We start from the raw sequence: 27,986 nt of genomic DNA on the forward strand, positions 1-27,986 counted from the left end.
TCATGCCTTGATTTATTTCCTTGTGCAGAGCAGGGAGAGCTCTCCCCTGGCTACGTGTGGATGGCGGCCAGGCACACAGGGAAGGAACTCCTCCTGGGTTCCCAAATGCTGGAAGAACTGTAGCTGGCAACGTTTCATTTAACTCTGTGCTGGATCAAGGGTTGGGTTTGATGCAGCCTCAGCCACAGGGCAGCTCAGGGCAGCCTGGTGCAAGGACAAGCTGATGTCCCACCGGCTGCTCCGACCACACACTGTCTCTGGCTGCACAGGAGCAAGGCTTCCTTCACAGATGATGTTACCCAACAGCTTTCATGGTCTGGAGATGTTTTTGTAGCAAGAGAAAAGAACACCAATCCAGTCATTTACCTAGCATCCCATTGCAGCTCCATGGGCTGTTGTACTTTCCTCTTTTCCTTTCCAAATAGCTAATTGGCAATAAGGATGTTTCACCATGACAGGCAGCATTACACAGAACTATTTGATTAAAAATAAATAAATAAATAAATATAAATCCTCTATTTCTGTTCCCACTGAAACTCCCTTTCTGATGTCCTGTGGAGTTTTAATTACACAAAATGTTTCATCATTCATTGCCTTTTGCATGGAAACTTTTGGGATGAGATGAAAAACCTCTGGTGATTGAAAATGGTCCAACAAGCCCAACGTCTTCAAGCTTCGCAAAGGGAAACACACTTTTATATCAAAAATACAGAAGTAGCTGCATTTTTTTTATTTTTATTTTTTAATGTTTTGTCAATTTTTCATTCTCTGGAAAGAAACACAAACCAGCTCTAGTAAACACTGCTCCCCTGTTCTGCCTGCCTTGTATGGATGGGAATCGATTCTTTGATCTTCAGTTCAAAGGAGCTGAAAACACAGTTTGTTTGGTCCACAGAGGATTTATATCTTCTTCCGCAGCATCCCTTGATTACCTCTGGGTTTCTGGGATGGTGTTCAGGATATGTCCAACCAAAGGGACGCCAATACAGTGTGTAGCATCTCATCCGGGGGATGCTGGCTTCCAAACCCAGATGGTCCAATCTCATGAACGTGCAAGTGCTGCTTTCTGCAGGAGATGGAGGCTATGGCCTTTTGCAGTGTCACTGTTGTTAACCTGAGCGAGCCTTTAAAGCGACGGGAGGGAGAGGGCATAGGCAGCAGCTGCATTAACTTCCACCCTCAACGCTGTGCACTGCCAATTAAAAAGCTGTTTGGATGCAACCAGCTCCTCCAGCATGAGCTAATGAAACTCTTCCTGTGGTTCAAAGGTGACGGTGACCGGAATGCTGGTTCTAATCCAAACGGCAGTTTTTCTCCTAACGAATTAATCAGTTGATTACGTGCATACAATAGCTCATTAGAGAGGTACATGTCAACCTTTGGAAGAAAATTATTGGCTTTGCATGGCCCGGAGGCTGTTGCATCACAGGAGCACGCTCCTTGGAGTATTGCAGCACCATATGTGATGCTCTAATTAATGGGTGCTGTTCCTTCAGTTGTTGATCTCATGGAAATTACTGTAAAATTTGAATACTGTAAACTATTGGAAACAGAAGGAGAACCAAAGTGGACAAAAGTCACTTGCCTTTAATCTAGCTTTCAGTGGTGGTGATTTTTGAGTTGCTGGGCTGTTTTTTAATGCTTCCAACCTATTTAACAGTAGCAGCAGACATAGAGCAAAATGTAATTTGGAAATTAGTTCCGGATGTTTGAGTTGTAGCTTTATTTTGGCGATCTGGGCCATTAACTTTGGTTTGGCTCTTCGTCCCATGCGCAATGTGACGCTGGCAGCATCCCATGGGCAGTGTTGCTGCATCCCACTCTTCCAAGGCCTTGATTCATTTTTGGCTGGGCTTTAGAAGCATAACACAAGAGCAGAAGTGTGCAACTGGCTTGGGCAGAGGTTTTTTCTATGTCCTGATTTTGCTGTTTATCCTGTTTGTGCTCTCCTCGCTATCCTGAACTCTTCTGTCTTCTTGTCAACACCAACCTATGACCCTTGAGAAGAACTCTTCTAGAAGAAAATTTGCTGATTGTGTCTTTTTCCTTTTTATTTTTGCCTCTGGCACTTGAGCGAGCCCATCAGCTTATATAATATTAATATTTGTAAAAGCAAACTTACAGAGCTCATAAATCTTCCATTAAAGAGGGACAAAATCTACATCTATTTCAACACGAAGCAGGTAAGTAGGTTCTAGGACAAAGGGGTACTGATAAAAAGGAAGTGGAGGTATGGAAGAAATGAAATTGCCATTTTAATATGAAAATTGGCTCTGTATAAGTGATACTGAGACTTCATTGCTGCTGGAGCCAGCATTTTTCTCCAGCCCTGGAGAGCTCTTATCCCTGGATGCTTCCACAGCAGCCTCACTGCCTGGCATTTGGTTCAAAGTGCCTGAGCAGCAAAGAAGTCTGAAACTGCAGCATGTCTTGTCTGCAGAGCATAAGGGACTTTATGAGTGGTTTTCCCAATTCTGTGCTTTCTGAAAAGTAAAATAAAATAAAATTATATATATATATATATTCCACACTTTCAGCTTCTGCTAACCATGGGGCACAAAGGCATGCCCCACTTTAAGCATGAATCATGCTTTTATCCCATTATGCCACAGCAGCGTGGGGGACCCAGATGAGATGATTCTGCCTATATTTAGCCAAGGACATGAGGAAACAGACACGCTGTTGCAGTGTCATTGAGGCTGCTTTTTGAAGGGGCTGTGTCACTTTGCAGCAGGTAGGATGCTCACACAGGGCACCGCTTGCCCCATAAGGCACCCATCTCCATCTGGGATGACACCATGTCTGTGTCTGCTGCTTGCTTGATCCCAGCTTGCTTTGGAGCTAGAGTTATTCCCTCAGTCTGAACCTTCTGGAGTAGCAATTTTTTTCCCTCTTGAAAACACGGAGTTGCTGAAGCTCTCTCTCATGGAATTAGGTCGATTCGTTCAACTCAGCACATTTTTAAGAAGTTTTTATCGTGTCAACTCAGGCAAGGAATATGTTTAAAGAATTTTAGCATTCTGCTCAAATCACTGCTTCATTAAACATTTTGAGGTAATGAGAGATGGAAAAAAAAGATCTTTTTAATGTTAAAAAAAAGAAAAGAAAAAAGCTGAAATAAGTAGTGAAAATGCTGAAGTTTTCTCAGTGGAAGATGCTTTCATACTTTCCATTTATGAAAGTTCATGAGTTTAGCTTTTGTCCTCATTAAGGACAAGAAAAGCTGTGAGAGGCTTTCACAGGGCACACATAATTAGCTGGACAGTTGCTGCTGTTTTTTTTCTCATCTCCAAATCCAACTGCTTTGTCCCTAAAGAAATGTTCTGCCCCAGCAAACATGGGATGCGGGGGCTCAATGCTATGGGAGCCTTACAAGGATGTGCCAAAGCAGGGCTGGGGGCTCTGTGGCATTTGGGATGGCACTTGTAGGCAAAGCTGAGATGAGAATCTCCAATGTTAGTGATAAGCAGATACAGACTCCTGGCACTGACCTAACTACCATAAATTTGTGGTGTATCGACCGTGGTGGAAGCCAAGATCAATATCAGTCTTCAAGAGGTTCAATGGATCAATGTTTCTTTGATACAGATAAAGAAAATAGAGGGCAGGCATTTATGGTGTTCTTGGCATGTTGTGTTATTCTGTGCCCATCCCTAAGCTGAGGTGGAGGTATCAGCAAGTAGGAAGGCAAGGAAGGATTTAGGAGGATAATTGACCAGGCATTTAAAAAGCAGTTGTAAGAAGGAGATTTATGGTCTTATTTTTATCAGTTCTAGGCTGAAAAGAGGAAGAGAAAGTTCTTCATAAAAGCGTGCTGTCTCTTGAAAGAGAAATTCTTATCAAACAGTGGCATTTTAACGAGGCATTTGTGGTGGTGTGATGGTGAGAGGCAGTGCTGGCTGAATATGTGGGTATCTCATGGGCTTCAGCACTCTTTGCTTCACCCACACCACTGGGCTGCGGGGTGCTACTGTGGTTCAGGTTGTGAATGACAGGCTCTGGGGACATCCCTGTGGCTTCAGTAGGATTCAGGCTCCAGCTTTGGGATGGGGTAGATGTTAATTTTCTCTTTGATCTCCATGAATCTCTGTTTCCAGTCAACTTGCCTCCAATTTTAAGGCTTCGTGATTAAGCTTCTTTCCAACCAAAACCCTGCTGAAGTTCAAGGGGAAGCCCTTTAACCACAGCCCCTGAGCTGCCCTGAGGGGACTTCAGAGCAGTGGTGGCCTTATTCTTTTCCCACAGGGATGTTCTCCTCCCCTCTCCTTGCTCATCCCAGCATCAGGTTTCCCCTGAGTACTGACAGTGAATAAAAGGCAACAGGATGACCCCGTGGGGCAGGGTCCTGCTGCTGCCACTACTGGGAATGCACTGCAGACAGGTGTGAAAATGAGATGTCAGCACAGGAATGCATGAAGGCCACCAGGTCCCACTACTTAAGCAATGTGTACAGATCCGTTGTGACATCTTCATTTGTTAGCAAGAACCACGCTGTTCAGTAGGGAAGCCAGCTGTAAACGTGTAAATGGGAATGGCATTTCCAAGCAGAATGGGCAGGACTTTCAACACTTCCCTCTCTACGTATGTGTTTCACTCCTTGCCCTTTCTCATCCTCCTTTCCTTGTGTCACAGGACTGGCTGACAAAATTTGGGTATCTGCCTCCTCCGGATCCCGTCACAGGACAGCTGCAGACACAGGAGGAGCTGACCAAAGCCATCACAGCCATGCAGCGCTTCGGGGGGCTGGAGGCAACGGGGGTTCTTGGTCAGTGGGTGGCGTGGGGGTGGGTGGACAGGGGATGGAAGAGAGGGGCTGGGAGCTGCCATGATGCATAGCAGCATAGTCCCCATGAACCAACACGTGGCTGACAGAAGGCCCCGTTTGCAGCTGGAAGAGTAATTACATGGCTCAGGTGCTTTGTTGCCTTGTGCTTTCAGCAACCTGAGGCAAGCAATTATTTCACCAGACCCACACACCCTTGGGGTTACTGTCGTGCTTAAAATAGCTTAAAATAGCTCTTGATGTGCTCGGAAAGAAAAGAGACAGAGAAACTAAGGCTGATAGGTTGTTCTGTTCAAAGATTTAATTGCAGCCTCAATTTGAATGGAACAAAAATACCAATTGAACTTCTGCATTTGAGTAGAGAGCGATTTGGTTTCCCCACCAGCAGATCACAGCTCAGGGGAGAACGATGGCTCAGCCACCAGTGGGGATGACCGCATCCGCCCGGGGCCAAACAGCCCAATGCCTGGAGGGAGCTGCTCAGCGTGGTGGGGCTACACGCTCAATGCTCTTATTGAGGACAGCAAAAAGCCAGCTTTATCCCAGTGGTGAATGGTTCCCTGTTTGCCCTCGGGCTGCCGTTGTCCCTAAACGTTGCCACCCGGACGTGGCCATGACCTCCCGCTGCCAACTGCACTGCCGCCGTTCAAGGAGACAATTAGTGAGCAGATGAACAGCCCTTGGAGCAGCCGGTGCCACTTGAGCAGCTGCTGCCCACGTCCCCATCTCAGCAGCACTGAGACTTTCCCCTCTGCTCCTAATTAAGCACTCGCAATTATTTCTCCTCCGCCCTCTTGCAGGCTGCAGGAGGCCCAGGAGCAGGGCCGTGCTTTCTGTTGCAACCATGTTTGCTGTATGGGAAAGGATGCTGGAAACAGGACTCGTGGGTGGGCTCGGGTTATGGCTCCAGTCACTGCCAGCAGCTGGTGGAGGTGGCTGCTGTGGCATTTTTCACCCCATGGCTGCAGCTTTCCTGTCACACCCATCTTTTCCCTTTTCTCCACCACCAGATGAGGCCACGCTGGAGCTGATGAAGACCCCTCGCTGCTCCCTGCCTGACATGGCTGGCCCAGCAGCCAGGAGGAAGCGCCACACACAGGCTGTGACCAAGTGGAACAAGAGGAACCTGTCCTGGAGGTAGGAGCTCCAATCATTGCTAGTTTTTTGCTGCACTGCAGTGCAATTTCTCATGAGCTCGCCGATGCTTTGCACCCTCTCCAGCAGCTGTCACAGACTTGGCTTGGCACAAATATGTCTTTTTCTCTTGGTCTTATCACCTGAGTCCAAGCCTTGGGAGCAATTTTGGTGTAATGGAAGCATCTGTCTCTTTCTTCTAGTCATTGCCTCAGGAGAGTATATTTCCCCTAAAGCCAAGGGGCAATGTGAGTGTTTGCTGACCCACAAAACACAAAGGTTGAGGTCTGACCCTGGAGCCAGGCTGCAGGTGAGGGTCTGGAAAGATGAATAACTCCTTCTCCCTGTCCCACCTAGACCTGTGCTCTTTGGGACCCATGTTTCCACCCTCGAAGCCCAGGTATGGCTGTGAGTGCTCTCCCAAGAACCAGTGGGGAGAGCTGGATGCCCTGAGGTCCTACAAACCCACGTGCACGGCATGGCGAGGCCTCCTTACTAATAATAAACTTCCCTTTGATCCTGAAGTAGCGCCTGGAGCGAGTCCACCTCCCAGCACAGCGACAAATCCCAGCATGGCAGTCAATGCTGATAAATGTGGCCATTCCAGGGGTTGGGCTCTTCTGGTGGACACAGCCCCAGGAAACCCCCATCTCTGCAGTGGGGCTGCTGTGTGCATTGCCATAAAAACAAGCCCTTAGGTTTGAGATGATGTTATATGCCTGGTATAAAAAGTCCATCTCCTGACAAACTTATTTCTGCTTTTTTTTTTCCTTTCATCCTTCCCAGAATCTTGGCTCTCAGTCAAGAAAGAGCTGTATTTTATGGCTGAGGGCTGTATAAGCCAAGAGAAGGCAATAGCTGTGTAGAAACTCCAGCGTGGTATTTACACCCAACACTTGAGATTAAAATAGCTGTTTTGAAACTGCCATGAAAATCTGCCGATGGAGACATAAAGTTTTACGTGCTTACATTTTACATATTGACTGAAGTTTCTTAAAAAAAGAAAGAAAATCAAACAAACCCAGACTGTATTACACCTTGCATTTAAAAGGTGAAGAAGAAAACGTGAAGAGCTTTGAGGCAGGGATAAAGCTTCCAGCAAAGCTGTACTGAAGGATGCTCTCAGGACAGGCACATTTAGCAGTGAAGAAGGCACTGCCCTGCACACAGCATCTTACAGGCATGCAGGTTGCTCAGAATTCTCACCCCTAAGCACAGGCAGGTGATGCCTGTGACGTCCCTCATGTCACACTGGGGTGCCATGGGTAACACCAGCTCTGCACCACAGCTGTGACCCCATCAATTGTCCCCTCCTTTCCCCTCAGAAAAATCGATGTGGGTTTATCAAGCAATCCATGGCCTGCGGTGCTCGGTAGTGATCAGCATTTATTTTAGTTCTATGTAGTATCAGGGCTGCACAACATGAAGGAGTGCTTTCATTAACCAGCAATTGATTTCTCATACATCGCTAATACTCTTTCGCTTTTGCCTTTCTGAGGATAAAACCCAAAGAGAAACCCAGAAATCAAAATGGCCACTGTGGTTGGTTCCCTGCAGCAGCCAGTTTGGACCCGAATCACTTTGGGATGGGATGGAGGAAGAAGGGCAGCCAGGGAATACATGACCAACAGCAGCTGGGGCCATCCCCAGCAGGAGCCTGCAGCCCCAGCAGGGAATGGGCTGCTTCTCCAAAGGGGCTGCTGCTCCAGCTCACCCACCCCACCGTGCTGGTGCCTTCCTGCTGGCTTGGGGGCTATCTGGAGGGAAGAGGTTTCTCTCCAATCACTCAAATTAGACTTTTACCTGAGACTGGTGCTTTTTAAGGGGAGTCTCAGTGGGGTTAACATCCAAGGAGAAGGAATGCTGCTTTCCACTGAGTACCAAAGCTCCATTTACTAAAAATAATAATAATTATCAAGGTGGGAGGGAGCGTATTTATCCCTGTGTGCATCTGCATTGTGCTGGAAATGTGCCTCCTGTTCGGTAGAACTGTGTAATGTAATGCCAACAAACATCCTGTTGGTGTAATAGTTTTCTCCTAATCTCATTGCAAGCAATTAGCAGAGCTTCTGCAATCAAATCGGATGCTGAATTGAAAACCCTGATGGGATTCTCTTGAAAAATCACAGTGGTAATGAATAAAGGATGGGGGGTGTTCATTTACACCTGTGGCATGCTAATAAAAATGGGTCAGCTCAGGGGTGCAAGACCTTTTATAAGAAGCAGAGCAAGTGTTGATCCTGTTTCTGCTTTAATCTAATGTTTTTGGAGTCAGAGATTGGAATGAATATTAATAATGTTTGTCTATTCAGACTGGGCTTTTCATCCACTGTCCTATTAGCAGGGAGATCAGGTTTTGTGTCCTTATTCTACAGCTACAGAAGGTTGAGCAGTGCTTGAGAGGGAAAGAACAGATAATGCCAGAAGACCTGAGTCCTGGGCACCCTGATGGGATGGCTTAATTCCTGTGACAAGCAGGGTGTGCTTTGTGCGTGTAATTACTTGTTCAGTGGATATAAAAGCAACAAAGGCTTTGCTTAGGTCCAGAGAACTCTTTCAGAAGATGAAGATACTTAGTTAAGGAATACCTGGAAATGGGGAAACCCTTTTTCTATTGTGGAGGTTTACAACGACACTTTGAATCATGGCGATACTGATTGTGTTCTGTGGTGTTAGGGGGAACCTGCTGTCCACTTGATCGTAGATGGTCTTTTCCATACATAAAAAGTTGCCTGTAAAGTGCCTTTTCTAGTCTAGCACTGTTCTGTCTCCATTCTATACGTCTTTTGTTTGAGGTCCTGTGATCATGTGGTGCCACACGTATGCAAACACGTTTACTTTGCTACTGAACTTCTCTCTTTGCATAGAGGTAGCAGAGGTCTGACCAATTTATGCTTCTTTTGCAACTTTGACCAGGCTGGGAGGTGATACCCACATTGGGCTGCAGCTCCATGGGTATGAGATCTGAAGGAAATGTATGAAAGTAAGAGCATCCAACCTCAGCCAATTAGTCATTCCTATTCCCTTCACTTCAGTGCCTCCCAATACCCAAATCACTACTCATAGGAAGAGCTGAGTGCTGTGACATCCCTTTCTGACACCTGTAATTACCTCTAGAGGTTTAGTTCAGGTCATTGCTGCATTCTGGGGCCAGGGAGTGGTCTCGTACTGAGCGATGTCCTCCCAGCTATATTATGCAGGAGGGCAGTGAGGTGATCATAATTGTTGCTTCAGCTTTTAAAATCTGTCAGGCCATGAATATTTCATGAACACTTTGGTTGGTGTGCTGGTACACAAGAAATAAAGTGCCCATTATTACTAGGGTAGAGCTGGCCAGAAATTTTCAAGCAGAATTGGTTTTCACCAATAATTACTCGGTCAACAGTAAGTTTTCCTGAAATGTGCTAATTTTTGTCCAAATTGTTAATGAGAGATGATCCAAACATACTCTTTCTGAAGCCAACGCGCCTCGCTGCATCTTTGACTTTTCACCCTTTGTATTCAATCAGCAATATTAGGGATTCTTTTTCCAGGTTTGGTTATGCAGGAAACACTGGCTTTTTCCATTCCAGCTCAGAACAAAAGGGAGGTTTGAATTGCTCTGCTGCAGGATAAATGCCAGCACACTGATGCTCCCACCTGGTTCTCTTCCAGGGCAAGGCAAAGCTGGAACCAAGTCAGGGTGTGCTGGTGAGCACAGTAGTGCAATAAGCCTCAGCTAATTAGTGCCTTTTCCACCAAGAAGCAAAGCAAGAGCTTCTCAAGCGCAGTGCTCCATCAGTCTGTGTCCTGCAGGCAAGAAGTTGGAGGAGTTTTGAATGAGATTTACATAAAATGCATTCTTTCTTCCTCCTTGTTATGAGTTGCAGTCTCAGAGACTGCTGGCAACGTACTGGTTTCAGAGTGTGCTTCATACCTTCAGCAGACGTACTGGGAAATAAACAGGGGCTGCAAATCCCAACTGGGTTTCCTTGTGCATGCGCTTCCTGTTGGTCCTTGGAGGTTTTTTGCATCCCTCTCCTACCATCTTTCTTCCCATCTTTCTTTCAGGGTTCGCACCTTCCCCAAAGAGTCCCACCTGGGCCATGACACGGTTCGTGCCCTGATGTATTATGCCTTGAAAGTCTGGAGCGACATCACCCCGCTCAACTTCCACGAGGTGGCAGGCAACAACGCCGACATCCAGATTGACTTCTCCAAGGCCGATCACAATGATGGCTATCCCTTTGACGGGCCTGGGGGCACAGTGGCACACGCTTTCTTCCCCGGAGACCATCACACAGCAGGGGATACTCATTTTGATGATGATGAATACTGGACCTTTCGGTCATCAGGTTGGTTGGGCTGAGAGCTCTGCAGCCGAGAGCAGACTCTGCATTGCAGACAGATGGGGCAGAGGCAGGCACTGAAGCCTTGTAGCTTCCATTAGCATGTATATTATCTGCTATTGATTGGTGCCCATTTTGTGCCTGCTGGTTGCAACTATCTGTTAAGCACTCAAGTGGAGGAGTAGGTTCAGTGCCCCCAAGGAACAAAGTGGTGAACCTGATGGTGAGAAGGCTGCCCTCTGTTTTGAAGGTCTTCAACCTTCATCTTTCATTCATTTTGTTCTCCCCAGTGATTCAAAAATAACAGCTTGTCTGTTTGACATTAAAATGTCAGAAAGAATATGTCTTGTTCTCACCCAGTGCTGAGGAAAACAGCACAGGTTATAAACACCCTGGCTGTTTACAGGCACTGCTAATAATAGTCATCAAGGAAAAAGCAGAATTCTCAGAACCATACTTAAAGTCATCAGCGTAGCTCCACAGGACGCTGCTGTGCAGGAAGGACCAGCAATTGCATGTGTGCTTGACTCAGCCCATTTGGAGTCAGGTAGTAGGGATGCACCAACTGGGGTTGGCCCCACATGGCTCCTGGGAGTGGGTCTTTGTTTTGGCAGCAATGATGCAGGTTTGGAAGTGGACATTAAGCCCTGTCGAGATCTGACCTGAGCAACTTAAGCTCTAGGAGCAGGCCTTTTGTTAGAAGGGTGGATCTGTGTGTGGGTGCAACGTGAGGCACTATGAGTTGGGTGGCAAATGAGGACATCCTGGAAAGAGAGAGAGAGAAAGCTCAGAATGAGAAAAAAGTCATCAGGGAGGTGCCATTTTAAATAAACTCTCTCTGATGTGCACGGCTGAGCACTCACACTATGAACTGATGTCTGGCTTTCTGTCTCCTGTCACGTTTCAGCTTCCTTTTTCCAACAGGAGAAATATTTCTTCTTCACACATAATGAGTTTGATTATGTATTTCCAGATGCTCACGGGATGGACCTCTTTGCAGTTGCCGTCCATGAGTTTGGCCATGCCATTGGCTTGACACACATCTCAGCCATAGAGTCTATCATGAGGCCCTACTACCAGGGCCCAGTGGGGGACCCTCTGAAGTATGACCTGCCCTATGAGGATAAAGTCCGAATCTGGCAGCTCTATGGTAAGGCCTTGTTCCTTGCCCAGCCATGGCCTGTTTCTGAGCTGTATTTTGGGGTGAGTGAGGCTGTGGTGGAGGATGTGTGTCCCTCTACTGTTTCTTTGTTATTACACACAGGAGTCAGAGAATCTGTGTCCCCCACAGCCAAGCCTGAAGGGAGCAAAACTGAGGACCATCCTCTCCTTCCTGAGCTGCCTGAGAACCGCTCCACCATCCCGTAAGTCAAATTCATTTCTTTTCAGCTGTTGCTGTTCCTGCAAATGACATGAGGAAGTCACTTCATGCCCCTGTGCCTCAGTTCCCCTCTTGCACAGAGGTGATAACAGCAGTGGGAGCATCAGCAGTGGAATATTCACACAGTAACAGGGATGTAGAAGGATCTGATGTTGAGGAAACACCTCTGCACAATTACTTCTTCCCATCTCAGCATCTTCTTCAGCCCTGTATGGCTGGTGGGAAGGGGGTCTTTAGGATGGGGACCTGGGGCACAGCCCTTGCTCACCAACCTGGCCATCTCTGTGCAGGCTGCGGAGGGATGTGCCCAACAGATGCAACACTCACTTTGATGCGGTGGCCCAGATCAGGGGAGAAGCCTTCTTCTTCAAAGGTAAGTAACCCAGCATGCCTATGGCCTTATGGTGACATTCACATGACATTGCAGAGGTGGTATTGGACAGTCCAGGGCATGCAATCAGGATAAGCTGGCTCTGAGTTTGCAGACTGTAGAGCAGGACCTGCAGACCCAGGAAGGTGGCTCACGTGCTGCTGAATTCTTCCAGCTCAAATAAAAGCTCTGAGACTCTTCATCAGCCCTCAATGGCCAAGGATGGCTGATGAGCACATTTCAGTGTCTGTGCAAATCTCATCTCTTGGCAGAAGAAAACTGCCCACTCTGCTCCATGTCCACACAATATGCACCATCAGATCCAAAGCATGAGTCGAACCAAGGATGGCAGAACGAGCAGAACTCTCTTGCTTTTCACTTGGATGCCTTCAATTTTCCTTTCCTCCCACACTTCATCTTCCTTGAAGCCACTTGCTGTGCATCACTCAGAGACGACACACGTACAATTACAGAACCATCTGGTTCAGTGTTAGCAAACACTTGCTAGCAGTGTGTCCCTGGGGTTCCCGGCTGTCAATGAGGATCCCATCGTTGCCTCCTCGGCTGCACAGAGCCTATCTGTTCTGACCTCCATGGGCTTTTTTCTCATCTTGATTGAAAAGCGCCCAGTGGGCAGTGCTTTCCATTCCCAGCCACTGCTTGGTGACCCCAAAGCCACCCAGGGGGCCACAGAAGCATGTCTCCAGGGATCAAGAGCAGCATCCATCTGGCTGTAACCCTTCAGAGCTCCAGAGAACTTGGTGTTGTCTGAGGGAGCACAAAATGGAGGCTGTTCCCCTGAAGTATTTGTACAGAAGCCATGGAGAAGACAGGAAAATGAGAGACAAGAACTTGCATACAGGATAAATGGATATCTGTCTTGCAGAGGGGATTAAAAAAAAAAAATTAAAAAAAAAAAAAAAAGGAAAAGGAAAACTAAAGAGAAAATCCATCTTGGCAGCTATTTTTGGACATATTTATTGTGGGCCAAAATGCAAATTGGAAGAGCAGAATGTCAGCATGTGCCAGCTGCACACTGTCCCTGGAGAGCAGCAGCCAAGGGCTCAGCCTGCTGTCAGCACCCGGCTGAGCAGCAGGGAGTGGGGACATCTCCTCTTGGGCAGGACTGTGGTGAGCCCCAGGGATGAGCTCCATCCTCCAATGGACATTGTGTTCTGAGCTGGCTCCCTGGCTGGAGAGAAGCATTGCTGAATGCTATCAGATACAACAACCCGAACTCCTCTGGACTTGCCCTACTGAAGGCAGTGGTGGGCTCCCCATACTACTGCAATGCTGTTTGCTTTGATTTCGGTGCCTGACTGCAAATTCGCGAAGTTTTGGAACAACTTTGGCCTGTGTGTGTGTTTGCAGGCAGTTATCTTGCCAGAGGCATCTGAAGTACTGAGAGCGTGGTACGCAGCTGGAATCAAAATCACCTCGTATTAAAGAAAGCAATTGCCTCAGCCCGTCATCCATGTAAAACGAGACACTCGGGATGGCAGGAGTTCGCACTTGGCTTTAATCCTACTCAGTTTGCCAGCTTGGAGGGTGGTTTTAAATCAAGCTCTTTAAACAAACATGGGGTTTGGGAGTTTCTCCTTTATTGTATTTCTGCATGCGGATGGCAGCCGTTCCCCCGTGCCTGGCTTTGGCTGATATTGTCCAACCAACTGCAGCACTCGGGTTAGCAGGCTTGGCTGTGACAAGCCACGAGCATGAGCAGAGCGGGGCCGTCATATTAAGAATTCATTGCTAGCTCAAATGCTGCCTTTCTCATCTTTTTTTTTCCTCCAGATAGTTTTCAATGCCCTGAGCACGGCTGCCCCTGAGTGTCGCTGTGCATCACAGTGGCGGCAGCTGCACCCTGCTGAGCCCACTGCTGGGATGGGGCAATCAAGTCAAAAGCACTTGGGCTTTCCCTTGTTGTGCCAATGAGCACACAGCCCTCGGAGGCTCAGAAATGCACCAACCAGAGAAGGAATTACATTGAGATGGGTTTCTTTTTAGTAAAAGAAAAGAGTGAAAATCCATCATTGTCTAGCGTCTCTCTAATTAGAGATGCAGAGATCATCTTTATTTAATTACGAGCGTTTCCATAGATGTACAATGGCCACCAAATCTGAATACTCTTCTTTTTAATGTTCTTAAAAAGAATCTATAATTATGGCAGTTCCTACCACGTCTGAATGCATTATTCATTCGTAGGTCGCAGTCAGAGCAAATACGCAAACTGGAGCAGAAGAACAAGAATATGATATAAATCCTTATAATTATAATAAAAACCCCTCTCTGCAGATGTTTAAGCATTAGAGTTTTGCCTCCTGCGTTATTAGGCTGGGATCCAATTTCCATAACGTTTTGAAAGACAGTGTCACAATCTGCCAGCTCCGGAGAAAGCTCTGAATGCACTGAATACCAATCTGAAGGCGCATCTCTGCTTTCTGTTGCTCGTTTCCCTTGGGAACCCATGCAAGAGCAGATGTAAATAACGCACAGTCATTTCTAATGGGCAATAACAAACACGGGACAGAGCTGAGGGTTCACTCTCAGACATCTTGCTCCAATCGGGATCTTGGTGTGTGGAGCTCTCTGGGTAGAAAGCACCATCAGCACCCTGCAGAAAGCCAGGCTGAGTCCCAGGCAGCACAGCGCCCAGGAGGTTGTTTTAACCCCCCAAAAAGGGGCTTTCTTCTAAGAGCTGCCAGGAACAGAACGTGCCAGCAGCTGCTGCTGCAGAGCCTGTGGCTTCCATCTCTCACGCTTCACTTCCTTCTGCTGATGCGTGGCATGGTGCCGGCCTGTCCTGCATGGCGGTGGGCACTGGGTGGGTCAGTAATACCCTCTGTCCCTCCAGGCAAGTACTTCTGGAGACTGACCCGCAATAAGCACTTGGTCTCCCTCCAGCCGGCCCAGATCCACCGGTTCTGGCGGGGCTTGCCCCTCAACTTGGACAGCGTGGATGCCGTCTACGAGCGGACCAGCGACCACAAGATTGTGTTCTTCAAAGGTGAGAGCGAGCGATGGTGTAAGCCCCCAGTATGCAGCCCTGCAGCATGGCTCTGCTCCTGCAGAGACCCCAGGGCCCACCTTCTCCCAGTACCCACCTTCTCCCAGTGCCAACCTTCTCCCAGTGCAGGTCCAGGTGTTGCCCACACCGGGGCAGGAGGCAGCAGGGGAAGGCAGGCAGTGTCCTACAGGACATGGGGGAAATGGAAATGGAAATCTATGCTTTTTGAGAGCGAAACAGAAGGATAAAACACCCCCTGCTCACACTTCACACAGCCTGCCTTTGGTCTTTTTAAGAGGAAATCATAGAGGGGACAGGAATGAGAATCTGAAGAGGTTGATTTTGCTAATTGCATTTCTGCTTCTTTATTTTTTCTTACCGCAAATGATATAATCCTCTCTTTTTTTTAAAAAAAAGAGCTCTCCAGTTTCTCCTGCAAGAGCTGGAGGAGAGAGATTAGCTCTTGGGTTCTAACCCAACATCCTCTGAGCATCCCAGGTGTGCCACAGTGATGGCTGAAGCTGCACGGTGCCACTGTCCCAGCACATCCCTCCTGTGCCAGTGCAGGGCCCTGCAGGCAGGTAGCGGCCGTGGAGTTGCTGGTGCTGGAAATTGCATTTTGTCTGCTGCTGGGCTGCAAGGAGGGCTGAATTACTGATCTCAGAAGTGCTGAATCACCAGAGGCAGGCTGTAGGCACAGGGCTCAGTAGAGGATCTCACACCACCTCGATGTCCAGGGAATCATTTCCCCAGGGGACCCTGACACCTCATCAGACTTCTCAGCAGGGCCATGCCTTCCCCAGCCCTCATTGCCTGCTGGATCCAGGCTGTGCCCCTGTTCTTCCCCCCTGCCCTCCCACGCAGCCCTCAGTGCTGCTCCTCATCCTGCCTGCGATGATGGAACTAGAGGTTTACTCTCCAGCCATAAAACACTGCCTCATTCTCACTCTCTAGCATCGTTTCATCGATCCCTGGATACAAACCAAAGCACACAAATTACCCTGGCTTTTGAGTCTCTGCTGCTGATACATAGCCCTCTGTTTAAGTGCTTCTTCACGTCTTCTAGAAAATGAAGGGAAAAGCCTGCCCTTTAAAGCAGGCTGGATGTCTCCCAGGGTGCTGCAGATGCATCAGGTCCCCAGAGACCTCATGCTGACAGAGTGCCTGTCCCCATGGCAAGATGCAAAGTGGGAGAGGGATGTGGGCCCAGGACCCCCAGCTGAGCAGCCCAGCAGCTGTCCCAGCAGGTTTCTCCCCTCCGACCCCATCCTCTGGTGTCAACAGCCCAGCAGAGGGTTGTCATGGCAATATGTGATGAAGTACCAGCTGATTGCTGGGAAGGCCAGCCCCAGCTGTGAAACTGATGTGATCATTCTCCACGCTTCTCTCCTTTCCTCAGGGGACAGGTACTGGGTGTTCAAGGACAACAACGTGGAGGAAGGATACCCACGGCCCATCTCAGACTTCGGGCTGCCACCAGGAGGGATCGACGCCGCCTTCTCCTGGGCCCACAATGACAAGACTTATTTCTTTAAGGACAACCTCTGCTGGCGCTATGATGACCACGAGCGGAGGATGGACACTGGGTACCCCTCAGAGACCATTCCATGGAAGGGAATACCGAGCCCTTTAGATGATGCTATGAGGTGGTCAGATGGTGAGTCTGCGGGATGGGTCCAAAAAGTCAGGAAAAAAAGCCATGCTCTGGGGTACAGCCCCACGTCCCAGGAGGGCTGGCACTTCCCCCATCCAAAAGCTGCAGAGAGGCAGGCTCTGAGCCTCAGCTCCCTCTGCTCACTGAGCAACACTGTCATTGCAGGCAGGGAGCAAAAGCGCCCGGATGCCACATAATTGGGTTTCATTAGCAGAACACAGCTGATGTTGTCCTATAGTGACTTGTCTCCCGATACCTGCTGGTTTGCACTTCACTGAGACTGCTGTTGGATTTTGAGCTAGATCTGTGAAAACCTGGGCAAAAAAAAAAAAGAAGTGTTGGTAAAGGAAACATCTCTTTTTCCCAGGTGCGAGCTACTTCTTCAGGGGCAAGGAGTACTGGCGAGTGCTGGACAGTGAGCTGGAGGCTGAGCCTGGCTACCCCCAGTCCATCGCCAGGGACTGGCTGGTGTGCAGCGACATGCAGGCGGATGCCCCGGAGGCAGCGGGCAGCAGCAGGATTGGAGCACGTTCCAAGCCCGGGCAGCACGACCAGAGCCGCTCGGAGAACAGCTATGAGGTCTGCTCCTGCACCTCGGCCTCCGAGCCGCTGCGGGCCTGCCCTGTGCTCAGACTGCCAGCCAGCCTCACGCTGCTCTGGGCTGCAGCACTGCTGTGTGTGGCCCTATGACACCTCACCCCGTGGAGGGGACAGTGGTGCTCCAGGACGGCGGGTGGATGCGATCCTGTGCAGCTGAGTGTTGCAAGCAGAAAAACATTCCTAGGAACACGCTGGTGAAGGTTTTGAATTCTCCATGAGAAGTGAACAGTGGCTGTTTTTTAGTTTGTTTATTTGTTTGTTTGTTTTCTTTTTAATTTTAGTTGAAGGTCTAATAACAGATTTTGAGTTCTGCACCTTCTTATTCCCCCATCCAGCTGAAGATGAGAGCAGCCTAATGTTGCATTTAGAACTGTTCCATAGAGATGTGTAGCTTTGGATGCCGAACACTGCAGAGGAGGGAGGGAAGCGCTGCTGTGGTCGAGTGGGGACAGTGGTGGCTGCAGGACGGGCTGTGCTGCCATGACATACACATCCCATTGGATGTACTGGGTAGAAAGAAACTGACACCACGAAGATTAACTGCAAGGTGATTGTTTTATTGTCCGGTCCGCCATGGTAACTGATGTCTGGGTAACCTGTGTCCATTCTACAGGCCAGAAACAGCTTTGCCTTTCAGAAGGCAATGCAGCTTATCTTTGTATCTGAGTCTTTTGAGTTTTAACAGTTTCTCTAATAAACCTTGGCTGCCTACACACAGAGCTCCCAGTCCTCTGCTGGATCAAGCCTGCCACCTTCAGTAAGGTGCTGGCTGCTCAGGCTTGGGCACAGCCTTATGAACAGGACACCAATGACATCACCCTGCACTGGAATTCCCCTTCTCTTGGAGCTTCTGCCTCATGCTGTTTTACGTCTTGGGAGGGACTGAAATGCATGGATTTGTGTTGCTGTCGTAGCTGGATGCACCGCAGAGGATGGGCTGTGGGGAGGAGGAATGCATGCAGTCAGCCTTAAGCTCCTCCTGGTGCCTCAGTCACAAGTTTGGAGCAACAGATGGAAGGTCAAGAGCTGCATTAGGGTGGTCCTTGACTTGGTCTCACTCGTACAGTGAGGTCACGGTGACCTTGCTGCACTGGTGCATCCCTGCTTGCTCTGATGGTAGCATCCTCAGTGATACAGCTCTGGATCAGGCTCTTTCTGAGGTCCATTTGGACACATCTGTCAGTGCAGAAGGAGCCCATGGTTTCCTCCTGACTCTGGCTGAAGATAATAAATAACATTTCAGTGGCTTTTAATGTTCCCTTCGAGAAGAAGAGTACAAAATATTGTTATTGTGACTCATGGCTGAATGGACGGGGCACTTGGTAGCTGTGTGCTGAAGGATGAGCTGTCCCAAAGTGCCCATGTGCTGCTTAAGCTGAGGGCAGGCAGGGAGGGACAGACCTGTTCTACGCCAAACAAATGTCTTCTTGAACGTGTCCTTGGATTCAGAGTATAAAGCCATTGAAATCCACCTCAAGTGGTGCACAGTCAACCACAGAGCATGTAATCGTGCTGGGTGCTGTTCACACCAGGCCCACCTTTGTCCCCTGTTGGTCTCTGCTGACACTGGAGATGTCCTGCTGAACCTCCAGTGCAAAATGCTATCTTGTAGCACACGTGTGATGCTGCTGGTACCAAATGCAATGGGATAAAAGCCAACCAGGATGCTCACTGTGCTGAAATACTGTGCCACAAGCCCTGGATGCAGATGTGAGATGATCACTCCCTGGGACAGAAATAGCAGCCAAAGTCTCCCTGGGAGGTCACTGGTTCAGCATAGGGCCAGCGGGGTCAGTGCTGCCCGAGGGTCACTGCAGGAAGGTTGGGGCATTGTGAGCAGATGTGCACAGCACAAAGACACCATTGTATGTACCAAGAGCCCGCAGCAGTGGGTGGGGGAGGAACCAAAGGTTACGGCTGTGCCGGGGCATCCTTCTGGTGCCAGTGGGAGGGCAAGGTGGCAGAATGGCTCCTCCAGCTCCAGTGGGATGCAGAGGTACCAAGGCCAAACCTGCAGACACGCAGAGGTGGACCGGGTCATTGTTGTGCTGGGCAGAACCTTAACATTTCCCCTCGTGGGGATGCTGCAGGGGGACCAAAACCACGGTGGTTTTCATCCAAAACCGAGAAGGTTGGTGGAGCAGCAGGCAGAGGGGCGACCCGGGCTCTCTGTCTGTCTATCCGTCCCCGGGACAGCCCCGTGCGGCCACCGGAGGGCAGCAGAGCTCCGGCACAGCACGGAACAGACCGGGGGGAGAAAAAGACGGAAAAAGAAAAGAGAAAACGAAAAGGAAGAAAAATACGGAAAAAGTAAGGTGGGAAGAAGCAGTTTTCAAAAGCCAAAGCCATAGCAATGTCTGAATTAAAAAGTAAAAATAATAACAAGTAAGAGGAATTAATCTCAGACTTCACACAGTGATCAACGGCTTGAGAAACACAATAAAGCTGTGGGAAGGTCTCCTCTGTTCACTCATTCAAATCACACATCAGGTGTGTGTGTAACATGAGCTGCTGCCTCCCACAGCCCTGGAGAAGGGAACACAGCCCTTATCCCAGCAGGTTTTGCTAAAACGAGTCATTCTGATTAATTAAGGGTGAAAGCTCTCCCCCAGGTTTAATCAACAACTGCCCTTGCTCAGCTGTGGGCAGGAGAGCAGATGCTGGGGCTCAGCCCCATAGCTCAGGTGGAGCAGCTCAGTTTAATGCCGTATATAAGCAGGTGGGTATGTGCTTCTGGCATTTTCCTGCTTTGCTCTAGCTTTTAGAGATAGTTTTTGCTTCTCAGGTGACTACATGGGATAGGACAGATCCCAGCCCCACCACCTCACTTTTTCCATCTCCTCTGTCAAGCGCACGTGGTGTGGGAGCAGGCTGTGCCCAGCAGCAAGCCTGGGGGATGCCTTGTGCAAGGAGCTCATCCTGGCTCTCTGTGTTCCAGCACTTCCTGGTAAGCTTAGTGCTGTGGGTCACTTGTTGCTTTTTGCTGCCATTTCCAGGTGGGGCGATTGGCCGGCCCTCGTGGGCTGGTACAGACTAGGGAAGAGTATAGTACAGCCAAAAACAGGGAGTATGTGGCTGAGCAATGTGCTGTGAGAATACTATCTTGTGCTAAGAATAGGAGAGGCTATTAAAGCTGGATGGTATGTGGGAGATTTCTGTAGGCATGTGCCAGGGCTGTTAGCTGGGGAGCAGTCTTCTGCAATACAAGTTGGTATTGCAAGGCCAGGAGCTACAAGGTTACTCTAAGAGCTGCCAGCTCCGCTCCCCATCCTCCACACAATTTTCTGGTCTTCATTTGGAAATAAAGTGAAACTCCTAAACCTCTGGTGAGATTTATTGTCCTGTCAGCAGTGAAAACAGCAATTCAGCATTACGCTGCCAACTCTGGTGGGGTTGTCCCTCAGTAATACAAGACAGATCTGGGTTTGGTTTTCTGTTGTTTTGTTTTTAATTAAACAGCCAAAAAAAAAAACAAACCCCCCCAGACCTGGCTCTGAGCAGCTCTCAGTGCTTGGTGCTGCATGTGCACTGGGGCTGTTTTGTTGCAGTAGGGATGGGACTTCACAAGCTCTGCAAGGGACTGCAGCAAGATTTATGGGTTGTGCTGCTTGGTTTGTGGTGGCTTCTCTTTGGGCTTTATGTGAGGAAATAGCATCCTGGGGAAAGGCCTTCCTACCTTGTGTCTGATGAGCCCACATGTGGTACAACTGGAAAGTCTGGGGTCTCACTTGAGATTGAGATTACTTTATGTGTTTCAGAAGAGGTTTGGAGGTGTGAGCACCAGCTATGACTGCAGAAGTCTGTTTGTTTGTTGAGTTTCCAAGGTGGAAATGCCCTGTTCAGCTTCCCAGCTCAGCTGTAATACAGGAAGAGCCAAGTGAGGAAGGCCCTGGCGTGTCTCACCTGTGAAACAGAAGAGGGAGCTTATTTGAGGGGTTGCTCTATGACAGCATTCCCCCTTCCACCCAACAGTGTGGAGAAACTGATGGCTGCTTTGGGCTGGGGAATAGGAAACCCTGGTGCTGAGTGCTATGTGGGCATTGCTCTTTGCTAGCTGTGTGTCTGTTTTGCATCCTGCAGCTTCTCTGTGCTGGGGTATTCACCCTCCTGCTCTGAGTTGGTGGGCTATGAACTGCCTGTATTCACATCTGTGCACCAGTGGGGGTGGAGCTGTAGAGTGGGTTTGCTTGTTTCTGAAGCTGCCAAATGATGGGCTAGCTGTGGCCCAGGAGGGCTTGTGAAGAACTGTGGAGGCTCCTCAAAAGCCTGCCTTCCAACAGAGCTCTGGGGAGAGATTTCCACAGCAGCAGTGGAAGTCTTTGCCCCACTTTCTTGCATCTCTGTGCTTCAACTTCTCTGAAACATTATCATTATGCTCAACCCAAGCTTGGAACTGCTCTGTTTTTCTGAGCACACGAAAGTAAAGATGTTTTACAGCAATTCTCTGCTTTAACTGTCCCTTTTTCCACTGCAGTTTCCATTTGCCCTTTATCCTCATTTGCTGCCATGGAGCCTTTTGCAGGGAGATGCCCATGACATGAGATCTGACAGATGTTTGTGGTGCAGCTTTACAACCTCAGTCCAGATGTGGGCAGCAGCTGCTTTCCCAGGCTGCATTGGGAACGGGTACGCAGAAGCTGAAGCAGGATAGAGTGGTTTGGCAGTGAAGCTTCTTCCCCTGAGGTATATGGGGAATTCCTGTTTGTCTAGCCCTCTCTAAGCAAAAGCCATGCTCGGGTGTGTAATGTTTTGCAAGGCTGTGCTAATTCTGTCCAGTGGAGCACATGCTGAGTGCTTGGTATGCCATGTGCTGCAGCAGTGAAGCCACGTTCCAGCACCTCCTGCTCCTGAGGCTGCTGCTGGGCCTGCCTTGGAGCTGCCCCGAAATAGCTTTGTTCTGGCAGCCCAGCAGACTGTTATTCCTAACCTTTGGGTCATGCAAGGTAGCGGTGACGCAATGGAAAACCATGGTCTGCATGTGCTGTTGCTGCAGCGGCATCAGCTGCACTCTGACCCATGCTGGGCTGCCTGTGGGGTAGGGCGATGGCCCTGGTGCTGCTTTGGCACCTGGCTTCACCTGACAGCACCTCATCAGTGGGGTGAAATGCTCTTCTGCATGCAGTGATCTGGTGGCTGTGTGCGTCCTGCTGGCACCCTGCTGTCAGGCCTCCTCACCTCCAGTGCTGCTGTAGGTGTAGGGTCCATTCTCCTGCCGTGCCCCTCTATGCAATTACAGCTTTCAATCTTAATTCAAACCTGCTTCCTGCTTGCCTTTCTGTGTTACCAGGGTGAGCAAACAAACACCTGCCAGCAGGCTCCGAGGTCCACGTGGCTGCCAGCCTGTCCTTGCAGTGTGTGTGCTCATGTGCACGCTATCTCTGGCCTTGTTTGGGCTGGTCTCTGCAGGTGTGTGCTGAGCTGTTGGGGTGTAACTGTGCTGCTGATAGCAAAGGGAAAGCACCTTCCTGTCCCCAGCTGTGGGAGAGCACTGGCCTCACTTGAACCCAGCCTAGAGAAGTGTGGAGAGTTTGGACAAATGCTGTGGGATAATTCAGTACTGATGATTATCCATCTTCCCACCGAGTTTCTGGAGGTTTGGGTTTCTGTTTCCAGTGCTGCAGCACAGGACCGCTTTGTGCAGCTGCAGCATCTGGGTGAGCCCATCAATGGGTGGAGAGGCAAGGATGCTGCTGGGCTTTCTTCCCTCAGTTAAAGAACTCCTCTTGCAGTCAGGAATGTAGAGAGGATTTTCTTACATGGCAGAATGAAAACTGAAGTGAATTAATTAGTGACCAACTTGGTCAGGGTGAGCAGTGAGGAGGAAAAGTGGAGATGAACTCAGCTGCAAATGCTGTCTTCAGGACTTGTGATGGATGAGCAGCCCCTTCTGGGTGCAGAAATCCTGGGTTAGGGGCAGCCAGCTGGGATGTGAGCCTCCGCAACAGCATCTGATGGAGGGCATTTTTCTGTCCCCTTCTCCCTGCTCTTCCCTGGTTGCCCGCCAGGCAGTCAGACCTGCAGCTGCGTTTGTTTTTCCACAGGCTGTTGGGATTATAGCAGTGCTATCAGCAGAACGGAACTACTGGGGCTGCAGGTGGTAGGGCCTCTGCTCCTGAGCTTCTTGGGGAGGGTAAGTGTCTCACATGGGGTTCTACAGCACTGAGTACAAGGTGACCCTGCTGGGACTGCTTATAAAGACACATGGGCCCTACAAGCAGCAGCGGTGCTGTATATTTGGACTTGCAGGTGGATGTAAAAGTGGGGAGAAATGGGTCATGTAGCTGGGGTCACTGAGCCCTCCAGTGCCGTACTCTGAAATAAGGGCAGGAAAATGCCCTTGCTCTGGAGGTGCTGTTGTTTTCCTGGTGCTTTGCTCTGGTGGCCAAGCTGGAGCAGCTTTAGAGATAGGTCTGTGTCTGGATTGCCCAAATGTTTACGTGTGACTGCTGGCTTCTGGTAGCAGGTTTAGCCGTGCACACCCACAGGCAGAAGATTTACTGCTGAAGCTGCTCATCCTGATAAACACCCATCCTTGACCTGCAGCCTGATAAGGCCCCAGGAAGCAGCTCACCCTGGCTGATAAAACCATCCATGCTGGTGCTCCAGTGCTGTGCACGTAGGTACAGTTGGGACAACATCTGCCTCTGTTGTGTGCTGCATTCAGCTCATACCTGGGCACTCTGCATCACTTCTCTCATCCCAGCCAAAACAAATGCAATCTGCTCTTGTGTATGCTGCAAGGACCCTGCCAGGAACAAAGAGGAGCTCAAATATTTGTGCTTGGTTATGGCTCTTTCCATTCAGGAAATAAGTGCCAACTGCTGCAGAGCCTGGTGGTGTGGGATTTCTGCTGGGCTTGCTCTGGCCTCACAGCCCTGCCGAGATGAAACACCTACAATTAACAGCTGGGTTCAAAGTTACTATATGGAGATTCCTCCATTCCTCTTTCTCATTAGGGCTTTGGATTCTCTGTTATGCACAGAGCAACACATAGCACAGACTGCAGTGAGGGCTGGCAGCAGAGTAACCTCCTTTCCTTGACAAACTCTGATTGCCTTCTCCAGTTAATGTGGGGTTTTTTTTTCCATTAGCCTCACAATTCTTTTGTTAGTTTCTTTTTTTCCTCAGAAATTTCTTATCAGGAATTCATTAGCCCTGGAATGTAAAGGACTGACTCCTTAGTCTCAATCACCTTTTATAATTACCTTCTCTTTGAGCTGTACACTGGAAGATGTCTCCTGAATTCCATTTTACGCAGCGTGCAGCACTCCCCTTATTCCTGTATTTGACATAAAATTAAACCATCTCTACTTCAGCTAACTGGGAAATTACTAAGAACTTCAAGAGCTTCAGGAAAAACCTGCTGTCAGAGATGAGGCTTTTTCTGGCTTGCTTTTTAGTTGCACACGACAGGTGAGAAGCACTGCTTGTCTGCTTCAGCAGCTGTCCACGCTCCCAAGAAGGATGGGTTTTGGCAGCTCCTTGAGCTCCCTGCTTCTTCCTGAGGTCACAGCTGGGATGGTGCAAGGGCTGAGGTATCTGCACAAAGCGCTGTCCTGGTGGGGCAGCGTGCCTAGCAGGGCTGCAAGAAATGTGCATACAAACTATCTATTCCAAACAGAGTGTAAAGGTGGATCGATTCTATAGGGCCCACATTAGAAATGCTGAAGCTCAGTATGTCAGCTTGGCCTGACCCTGATGTTTACTGATACCTGAGGAGGCAGTAGAAGTTAAATCCCTCGTGTTCCTGGGGCTCCTGCACTGGCAGTGGGTTGAGGTCAAAGGAACGAGTGTGGGGAGAGAACTTTAGCAAACAGATTTCCTTTTTCAACATGACACAAACCCTTTTCAGGGTTATATGTATATCATTGTCTGGTTAGAAGCAGTTGGTTGATAACAGCTCCTGCAGCCAGCACTGGGAGTACCATTGCAAACTTCCTGGAAAACACCTGTACACAGCAAACACACAGCAAACCTGTTACAATGAGCTGGCTGATAAGGGGTATTGTGCTTCAATGGAGTTAACTCATAAACGTGGAAGAGGCCTTGGTTTCTTGAACAACAGTGAGAAAGGGCAGATGTTATGTAAGTCAGCAGTGCATAGCCAGTCACTGTGCACAGTTACAGAGCTGGAGTAATGCTGCCTTTCATTGCAGCACACCATGAACCTGGGACATCCTCGTTATTTACCTTCCTCTGAAACTGCATCTTGTCCCCTGCCAGAGGTGATCAGGAAGGTATCTCAGCAGCCCATTGGCTCTTCATTCCCACTATTCAAACAGCCTAATGTTGGTAAGCTAAAAGCTGAAGAGCTGGTAACAGCTTTGCTAAAGAAGAGCAGTGAAGGACCAGCCCAAACCTAGCATGCATGTGCTGCTCAGGACCTGCTGACCCCTGCTACTGGCAGGGATGTGGAGGAATTCACTGCTGTCATGCATAGTTATGCTTCTATGTGGGCAAAGCTGTGCTGGCAGAGAGAGCTGAGATGTCTCCTGTGTGATGCAGACAGACATATGCCTCTTGTGAGCCACGAGAGATCTGGCTAAATTATCATAAGGAGGGCATCTGATTTGTCATGCAACAACAGATCATCTGCGATTCAAATAAGAGTATAGTTATGTTGTTAAAATGGCATCATTTGCTGCAGGGCATATTTGTCTTACTGAATCCAACTACAGAGAATTTATCTAATCAAACAAGGTTGGTTTGACATGGTGGCTCTGTGGGCTGCAGCTCATCCTCGGTGCCTTGTTGCCTTTCAGGGGCTGTTGATGTCTCTATTTTGATTGTTTGGTTTGGATTCTTTTTTTCTCTTTTACTCTGAATGCTGTTGGAGCATCCTAATTGCGTATAGAGGGATGCTGAAGCTTTCTGTAAGAATTACACTGCACATCTAGGAAGATGTAATCCTTCCATCTTCCATCCACGTGCAATGGTCAGCATGAGAAATGCACATAAGAGAGAATGTGAGTGTGCACCTTGCTCTGGCAGCTCTCCCTGCTCGTGCCTAATGGCTTGCTCTGTGTCAGCATCACGGGGATAGTGCTTCTGTGCCTTATGCAACAGCTGTACCCATACATGTAGCAGCACATTTCTTAGCATGGCCTAATTTGATGTCCCATGACAAATTAAACTGATGTCACAGTGGCTGAACAGCTTTCAAGTTGATTCTGTTCCGAACAGACTGGCAATAACTGGGACCTCTGCTGGCACGAGTCAGTGCAGTTGGCTTTGTTGTTTCTGGATGAGGCTTGAGGTTTGTACACAAGTGAGATGCTACATTCTCTGGCTCCATCCCCCAAGGCAGCCTGCATGGTGAGAAAGGTCTCATCTGAAAGCCTGTGAGCTGGGGTCTGTGAAGTGCTTGGTGGTTATTTCATGAAAGATGTGATGTTAGTTTAAAAGATGGTCTGTTTAGAGAGAAATCTGATTTCCAGTATAATCTCTGTGATCTGAAGGAAGTTATGACAAATCCTCAGCTTACAAACTGCGGCTAATGCCATCATCAAAAAATAAACAAGTTCTCTTAAACCAAGTATTTCCAGTGTTCCCCTCTTTCTCCTTGATGCCACTTACACAGTCTGCTTCTGCCTCCTTTTCTTCTTTATTCTTATTTTCTTCTCCGGAAGCCATATCTCTATTAATAACCTGACATCATTGGAGTGGTGCAAAGTCTAACTACTTAAACCAAACGGGCTGTGATGTTTTAAATGCAAAGCATTTGTGTTGCTCTCTGGATTTGGGTCTACATCATTACAGTTGTAGAACAGAATTACCAATAAATTATAAGGATCCCAGATATGTTAAGGGTTAGGTTGAGACTGAATACCAAGTTAAAAATAACAGAGCATTTTCTACCCCTTGTTTGGCCCCCAGTGGACACGCTTTCCTTTGCTGCTCCCCTCATGCTCTTCTGGATTGATTGTTCAGCATCCAGCATCCCAGGTGCTTCTGTGGCCTCTGATATGCAGGCTGGAAACCTTTCCAAGTTCCCGAGTGCAGTCAGACTGCCCTTCCATGCTCTGTGCACAGGGTCAGCTCTGCAGTGGACTGGTCCTGGTATGGAGTTCAGCAAGTGTACAATGTTGTGGCAGAAGGAAGGCAAGCTAACCTTGGTTACGGTATTTCTCATGTAGTTCATTTAAGGTTACTTTCTGGTTTCTATCTCTTCATTTTGTTTATTTGCAGTGAAATAAAAAAGAAGTGCATTTAAATATATGCTAGTATTAATAGTTTGTTGCATCTGGCTATGTTTTCTGTAATTGGGTTATATTAATATTGCTGTTCAAGCCTCGAAGCTGCAAAAGACATCCCATCCTAATTGCACAACCTCAGCTTAGGTCCCCTGTTAATATGTGGGTGAATACAACTTTTCTTTACAAGTTTCTCGAGAGACGAAAAGAGTACACTGGTGTCCTGCTTATTATGCCGTGTTAGTTTTAAACAGCCTCTTGTCAATCAGCAGCCCAGTAGCTTCTCCTCCCTCTGGGTTTTGTGAGGTTAATGCATGAGTCATGGAACATTTGACTGAAATTTCATGAGTCATGGAAAGCCTCTGTAGTCCTCATAGTTCTGAATGATCTTTTCCAGCACTGCCAGGTTGGGTGCCTGTATATACATCGTGATCGCATCCAGTAATGCTTTATTGTGACAACAAAAACAGAATCCTCTGTTGGGAAATGTTAGGGTTATCCTGCCTTATTAGCTGAGCAACTCTCCCAGTCTGTAG

At 48.6% G+C, this 27,986-nt stretch overlaps 1 protein-coding gene across 1 annotated transcript in view; it reads left to right on the forward strand.

Annotated features, from left to right (window-relative positions):
* MMP17 (matrix metallopeptidase 17) overlaps positions 1–27,338 on the forward strand; it is a 46,539-nt gene extending 19,201 nt beyond the window's left edge. The window contains exons 2-10 of the mRNA XM_072350721.1: positions 4,633–4,765; positions 5,794–5,920; positions 9,968–10,251; positions 11,219–11,395; positions 11,510–11,609; positions 11,917–11,999; positions 14,851–15,003; positions 16,403–16,660; positions 17,025–27,338. Coding sequence (XP_072206822.1) covers positions 4,633–4,765; positions 5,794–5,920; positions 9,968–10,251; positions 11,219–11,395; positions 11,510–11,609; positions 11,917–11,999; positions 14,851–15,003; positions 16,403–16,660; positions 17,025–17,347 — 1,638 coding nt within the window. The 3' untranslated portion in view covers positions 17,348–27,338. The remainder of the gene's footprint in view (positions 1–4,632; positions 4,766–5,793; positions 5,921–9,967; positions 10,252–11,218; positions 11,396–11,509; positions 11,610–11,916; positions 12,000–14,850; positions 15,004–16,402; positions 16,661–17,024) is intronic.
* Positions 27,339–27,986: the final 648 nt, after the last annotated feature.

This window comes from Excalfactoria chinensis, chromosome 16, assembly GCF_039878825.1.
Source record: "Excalfactoria chinensis isolate bCotChi1 chromosome 16, bCotChi1.hap2, whole genome shotgun sequence".
In the NCBI taxonomy this organism is placed as follows: Eukaryota; Metazoa; Chordata; class Aves; order Galliformes; family Phasianidae; genus Excalfactoria; species Excalfactoria chinensis.